General features: G+C 38.8%; 1 protein-coding gene across 1 annotated transcript in view; it reads left to right on the top strand.

Annotated features, from left to right (window-relative positions):
• The first annotated feature begins 1,226 nt into the window (after positions 1-1,226).
• The window catches only part of LOC129740674 (uncharacterized), a 32,188-nt gene continuing 25,827 nt past the window's right edge, over positions 1,227-7,587 (top strand). Inside the window, exon 1 of the mRNA XM_055732417.1 lies at positions 1,227-1,633. Within this exon, the coding sequence (XP_055588392.1) occupies positions 1,409-1,633 (225 nt within the window). The 5' untranslated portion in view covers positions 1,227-1,408. The remainder of the gene's footprint in view (positions 1,634-7,587) is intronic.

The raw sequence follows: 7,587 nt of genomic DNA, 5'->3' as shown, positions 1-7,587 counted from the left end.
TGTCATTTTTGTCATTTTTGTCATTTTTGTCATTTTTGTCATTTTTGTCATTTTTGTCATTTTTGTCATTTTTGTCATTTTTGTCATTTTTGTCATTTTTGTCATTTTTGTCATTTTTGTTATTTTTGTCATTTTTGTCATTTTTGTCATTTTTGTCATTTTTGTCATTTTTGTCATTTTTGTCATTTTTGTCATTTTTGTCATTTTTGTCATTTTTGTCATTTTTGTCATTTTTGTCATTTTTGTCATTTTTGTCATTTTTGTCATTTTTGTCATTTTTGTCATTTTTGTCATTTTTGTCATTTTTGTCATTTTTGTCATTTTTGTCATTTTTGTCATTTTTGTCATTTTTGTCATTTTTGTCATTTTTGTCATTTTTGTCATTTTTGTCATTTTTGTCATTTTTGTCATTTTTGTCATTTTTGTCATTTTTGTCATTTTTGTCATTTTTGTCATTTTTGTCATTTTTGTCATTTTTGTCATTTTTGTCATTTTTGTCATTTTTGTCATTTTTGTCATTCTTGTCATTTTTGTCATTTTTTGTCAACTTTGTGTTTTTCGTCAACTTTTATAAATGTTTAATTTTTTTATAAATTTTTCTCTTCCATATGCTTATCTGATTCAACATCTGTTTTTTTTAGATGTTTATATGGTACTGTGTTGTTGCAGGTTTTTCTTCCAAATAATTCATTATCAACTTATGAAATGCAGAAATAGTGAACCAGATTAAAACTGTCTTAACTGCATAGGCACAGATGCTTAGTAGGGACACTAAACTGGGTAAGTGAAGTCATCCATAGAAGCATGATCCTCATTCGATTGTTTGCCCCATTGATGTCGTCGCAGACCGCCTGACTGGTTGATATTGAAAGTAAAGTTGTTCTACAGCTTCTGGCACCACCTTCTTTCCTGCACCGGTGCTTCCACACGTCTTGATTACCTACTCGGTGTTTCGAGTATGTTACCTTTTTTTTGCTCCTTCTGGTGTGGTGTAACATGTGCTCATCGAACAGCAAATCCGTATGTGTATGAATGAGGTGCCCCCCAAACAAATCGGAAGCAAACTGCTTCATATGTTTTCGAGGTAGGTATGCAATGCACTAGCTAGGAAACTAGTGACGCACCAGAGGAAAAAAAAACTAAATGAAACGAAACAACTTTTGGTACCTACACGAGTTGTTCCAACAAGTCAAACATCGACGGTCGAACGGCGACGAACCTTTGGTTGGCAATTTTAGTCATATCTGAGACGCGTAATCGAACGGATTGAAACAAGAACGACGCGACGTCGCGCGGAATAATTGTGTCTGTAGGTGAATGAGTGTCTTGAATTGAGTTGGCAGGACCCTCGGTTGTGTGTCCTTGTCGGGGGATCGCGTAGGTCATCGTCGTTTATATTGACGCCAGAATGGTGGAAACGACCGTAATGAAATCTTCGGCCTCGCTCTCCAAACTGAACGGAAGCGGATCCGCACAGAAGAGCACAGAAACGCAGCATCGATCGGTTCAGCCCTCCAGCTCATCGGCCGAGGATCACTACAATCCTTCTGTCAGGATTCTGCACATCCCAAAACAACCGGACGGATCCTGTGGATTTCATCTGTCCCGCAGCAAGTGGGATCCGTATCCGTGGGTCAGTTTTTTCGCTCCATTTTTGGGAGGCTTTTAAATTCTGTGAAGGTCAATCGTCAATCATTGAAAGTGTGTCCGAGATGTGAGAGGATTTTTTCAAGAAGATAAACTGTCCGGTTAGAACAAGTGAAGCAAATATTTTTGAAGTGTGAATTGATCGGGTGCTTTTGATGGAAGCAGATTATTTACTGATTGATCGGTCCAGCAGCGTGGAGGATTGCACGACTTATCGCTTGTTTGATATTGTTCAACCGGTTGGCACCTGTACCATGTTCGTTGATTGACAAGGCCAAACTGATTCATACCTGTCGAAGATGAACGAAAATTGAGGAAGAAAAATCCCTTTCAACAAGTGTTGAGCTCACATCGATAATACACATGAATGACAATCGTCTCCAGTGTTTTGAAGGACATTTTATTATGCATATAACATTCAATAGATTAACATTTGATCCTCAAACGAAAATTCATTTTTTAGAATGGATACTCATTTCACGTAAGAGAAGCACCTTGACCCAGTTTATGTTACCTTTAAAAGAAGAGCGACGCCCACTACATTTTACTCTACAACTCAGAAGTTGTTTTTTAGTTATGGTGCTAGTGGGCGGTCGCATTGAAAAATTTGCACATTTTTTCCTTTCAAGTTTAAACGGACTGCTTTAAAGAAAATATGTAAACAATGTTTGTTGAAGTACGTATTCCAAGACAAGTTTGATTTGCTGTTTCTGAGAGAATATTTACAGGATGTTTCCAGGGTTTATTATAAACAATACATCCGACTTCTGCAAAGCGATCGGCCACTAGCAAGAGTATGAAGGCCTACACAATTTTTTTTAATAAGTGTAAAAACTTAAATATTTTTATTGAGTATAAAAACAAGTTCTCTTTGAGATCAATCATTTATATGCTGCAATTGTTAACTGGACTAGTGCGATGCTAATAAACAGAACCATTTATGCAAGCTTGGGAGGACTTACAATCAAAGCCACACCAACGAAGGGATGTCCCCAAGGCGGGGTTCTATCACCGTTGTTGTGGTCCTTGATAGTGGATGACCTCCTAAACAAACTTGTATCCATGGGATTCAAAGTTATTGGCTTTGCAGACGACGTAGTTATTATAGTTCGGGGGAAACATGAGGATGTGCTGTCTAATAGAATGCAAACTGCACTAAACTACTCACTATTTTGGTGCAGGGAAGAGGGACTAAACATAAACCCTTCCAAAACTACTGTGATAGCATTCACTAGGAGACGAAAAATTACACTAAAACCTCTAACATTAGATGGGGAAGTGTTAAACCTCGAATCACAAGTGAAATATTTAGGCATAGTACTAGACCCAAAGCTATCATGGAACCCACAGATAGAGCATGTAATCGCTAAGGCTACAACAGCTCTATGGGTCTGCCTCAAAGGAGTAGGGAAAAAATGGGGACTACAGCCGAAAATTATCTACTGGATATTTGCAGCTATTATAAGACCCAAAATCTCTTATGCCTCCTTAGTATGGTGGACCAAAACTATGCAAATTACGGCCCAGAAAAAACTAGCGAAGCTCCAAAGACTAGCAACGCTAGCTATAACTGGCGCAAAGCGAAGCACACCGAATGAGGCTCTAAATGCACTACTAAATATTCTGCTGCAGGAGATCTTACAGGACACCTCAAAATCCTAAAGAAATTTAAATTAAACTCACTTATTGTGAAAAATGATGACTGGATGGAGCCCATTTTCAACCTAGACATACCATACAATGTAACTATCAATGATAGGGACGTGTGGGAGTCAGGTGGACCTGCGGTTCCTCCCAGATCGATCCTATTCTTCACTGATGGGTCAAAAATGGATAATAGAACTGGGGCAGGGGTTTTCGGACCTAGACTCAGGATCTCAATTCCTATGGGAAACTGGCCAACAGTATTCCAAGCTGAAATTCAAGCAATTCTAGAATGCACTTTAGCCTGTTTGAAAAGGGGATACAGGTACACAAGTATCTGCATGTTCTCTGACAGCCAGGCTGCTCTCCGAGCACTAAGTACGTTCACATGTTACTCCAAACTAGTTTGGGAGTGTATAGTTGCACTAAGAAACCTGGCCATAAGGAACAGAGTATCTTTATTCTGGGTACCAGGCCACTGCGGTATCCTAGGGAACGAAGAAGCAGACCAACTAGCTAGGGAAGGATCTCAGGGACTGTTGATTGGACCTGAACCTTTCTGCGGAGTATCGAGATGTGCCTTGACTATGGAGCTCAAGAACTGGGAAAGCACCACTATTGTTTCCAACTGGAAAACAGCGGAGGGAGCAACTCAGGCAGAAAGATTCATTGAACCAAGCGCACGACTCTCAAAAAACATGTTGAACTTAAGTAAGCACGAATTAAGTACTTACACAGGTCTCTTGACCGGACATTGTCCAACAAAACAGCATCTCAAAAGGATAAACATAATTCTGAACGATGACTGTCGGTTCTGCGGGTTCGAAAAAGAAACTGCAGAGCATCTTCTATGCAACTGCTGCGCCCTCCTAAATAGGAGAGAGCGTGTACTTGGGGCAAAGTTAATAAGCGCACAAGACATATGGTTGCATATCAGCCCTAAAAAGGTTATATCATACATCTTTGATATTATACCCGATTGGGATAAAATGCTTAGTCAGCAATCAACTGTCACTCCAATCAATAGTGCAGGTGAACCTGACAGCATATAGTAACGCGGGGTAAACACCACAATAGATCAACTACTGGTCGCAGTGGGCTCTCCCCTACAGGAAAAAAAAATGCTCAAAAATATAACTATAACATCACCATAACTCTAAAAAAGCTAAAATCTGTCTATTTGGCATTATCCTTGAAACGTCTTTTTGACCAATTTTTAAATCTCGATAAAATCATGATGCTTTTGGAAACCAAAGGTTTTATAAAGCTTTTATTAAACATGTTAGCAATTTTGGGTTTTTTCGATTCTGTGAGTTCTTGAAGTTTTTATTTTTTTTATTTTTTTCGACCATGATGGTCGATGAATGATAATTGCATTATTGGGATATGATCTGATAAAGTTAATAGCCAAACCCCCAATGTTTTAACCATACTATAAGCATGTTTTCTACTGCCAATAAAGATTGTAGGTAAAATGTGTATGAAATAATATCTTAAAACAAATGCGCGTCGTCAAATCTGATGGTGAATCATGATGGAATCGATGAAAAATAGGCCTAAAAAATTTTTTTTCAAATCATTGCATTGTGAAACTATCAACATGGCGTTATTTTGTGCCCTTCGATTTTGCAACCAACATGGCGTTAGTCAATTCAATGCTTAATATCTTTATTATAGTCATATGACTGGCTAATTAGTTTTATAATGGTTTTATGATAGCCATATAATAAGCTATAATTTGACGTTTTTCTTGTAAGTCAACCAATTACACGATGAGGGTGAGTTCCTCAAATCTGAGTTGTTAATCGTTAGTACAGTAAATGAGCACAGACTTTTTTTAATAAAAAGGGATTGGTTGTGAATACCCGTGGAATACACCATGAGTTGAAGTCGAATTTCGTTGTATGACGCCATCTTAAAAACCAAGGTGGCGGCTTCCGCTGAACTTTGAAATGTTGTTAATAAGTGAAAATCGCATGAAACCTCAAAAATATTGGTATTCGGTTAAAAGGCGGAAAGAGTAGAAGTCGAACTTCGCTATCTGACGCCATTTTGAAATCCAAGATGGCGGCTTTCGCTATTTTTTTCAAAGCTGTAAATAACTGAAAATCTCATGATACATCCACAATACGGGGTATCGGGTGAAAGGGCTACACGATTCGAATTCGAATTTCGCTGTCCGACGCCATCTTGAAAGCCAAGATGACGGTTGCCGCTCAACTTTAAAATACTGTAAAAGACTGATAATCGCATTAAACCCCCACAATATGGGTATTATTTCAAAGCGAAAGTCGAATTTGGTTAAATGACGCAATCTTGAAATCGAAGATTGCGACATTCGCTGAACTTTAAAATGCTTTAGATGACTTGAAATCTCCACAATATGGGTATTGGGTAAAGGATTAATCCTAGAGAAACCGATTTGATTTGAAATTCGTTTATTTGAAAGGATGCCGTGCGCTATTCCGATTAAGCACCCTTAGAGAAACCGAGTTTTGCTACCAGACGTAATCTTGAAATCCAAGATGGCAGCTTCCGATTTCTTTTAAATGCTGTTAATCGCTAAAAATCGCATGATGCTCAAATCGAACGATTTTTTTATTGAGCTTTGTTTTCTCTGAGTACTACCTACATAAAAACAATTTTTTTTTATTTTTAGACAATATCCAATCATTTAAAGTCATTTATTTTTTATTTTTTATATCATGTTTCTAACGCTTTTTTTTGTTGTTTTTATTGTTTATAATTTTTTTTTTTGCCATTCTGTTATGTCTATCATGATATTAACGCGCCAGCACTAAATTTTACTTCGGAAGTCTGGACTTCCGACTTCCGAAAGACTTCCAACAAAAAAAAAGTGAAGTACTAGATTGTCAGAAGTCTATGTTTTGTTTCCAGTTCACCAGCAACGTCAATTAATTATGAATATATTTTTTGAATTTAAGTAAGGGCTCCTAAATTAGTTAGTTGGATAAATCTTAAAACTGATGTTTTATGGTGAATTTGCATATGTATCGAAGCAAAAAATGCTCGGTTTACTTTGTAAAAATACTTTAAAATTTGCATTTTTAAACCAATAGCGTTCCACTCAAAGACATCGAATTCAAAATATAGCAAAAACTAGCAGCTGATTTCAAAATATGTTTTTTATGAAGCTTTCACCTATCTAACTGTGTATAATTTACCACGGCGATTGGCAGCGCAAGCTTTACTTTTGCTCACAAAAAATAAATAGAGTAAATTGAAAGTTTTTTATCATCTTATTTTGGGTTTTCAATCACGGGAAACTTTATTAGTTCATGATATTGAGGACGTTTTTCATCTCCAAACTGTGAATAACATTAGGTCACTTTAGTATACCTACCTACCTAAGGGTCCGGCGCCGATTGACCGACGCATAGGGCTGAAATAAAAGATCTCCACTGCTGGCGATCCGGAGCCAGCGTCTTCACTTGCTGCCAGCCAAGGTTCTCGTCAACTGTGCGGATTTCAGCGGCTAGACTTCGCCGCCACGAGCTTTTGGGCCTGCCTCTTCTTCGATGCTCTTCTGGATTCCAGTCAAGCGCCTCTCTGCAAATCTCGTTTTCATCTCTTCGCAGCGTGTGCCCAATCCATCTCCACTTACGTTCCCGAATCTCGATTTCTAGCGCCCTTTGATGACACCGGCGATGCAGTTCCTCATTCGAGATCCAGTTGCCAGGCCACCAAGCGCGGATGATGTTCCGCAGGCAGCGGTTTACAAATACTTGCAGTTTTCGCGTCGTTACCGCATATGTGCACCAATTTTCGCACCCATACAGCAATACGAATTTGACGTTTGAGCTGAAGATTCGGATCTTAGTTCGTAGAGAGATCTGGCGTGAGCGCCAGATGTTTCGGAGACTCGCAAACGCAAATCGGGCTTTTCTGATCCGGGTTTCTTGGTACCACCATCGGGCGTAATCTGGCTATCAAGATACTGGAAGCACTCTACTGTCTCAACCTGCTGTCCAGCTACCACGAAATTGGAACGATTTTCTGTGTTGATTTCCATCGACTTGGTCTTTCCGACATTGACTTTGAGACATGCTAGCTGCTTTGGAGCTTTCGGTGAGGTCGTCGAGTTTGCTCTGCATGTCTTGTTGTGTTTGGGCGAGCAAAACAATATCGTCTGCCAGGTCAAGGTCGTTCAGTTGCTCAATTGATGAAGGATTCCACGGCAATCCTCGGTTTGGTCTACAGTCAATCGATCCAGTCAAGATCTCATCCATAACGATGAGAAAAAGCAGCGGTGACATAATACATCCTTGTCTCACT

This window comes from Uranotaenia lowii, chromosome 1 (genome assembly GCF_029784155.1).
Source record: "Uranotaenia lowii strain MFRU-FL chromosome 1, ASM2978415v1, whole genome shotgun sequence".
Taxonomy (NCBI): domain Eukaryota; kingdom Metazoa; phylum Arthropoda; class Insecta; order Diptera; family Culicidae; genus Uranotaenia; species Uranotaenia lowii.
This window is presented reverse-complemented; position numbering and strand designations above follow the sequence as displayed.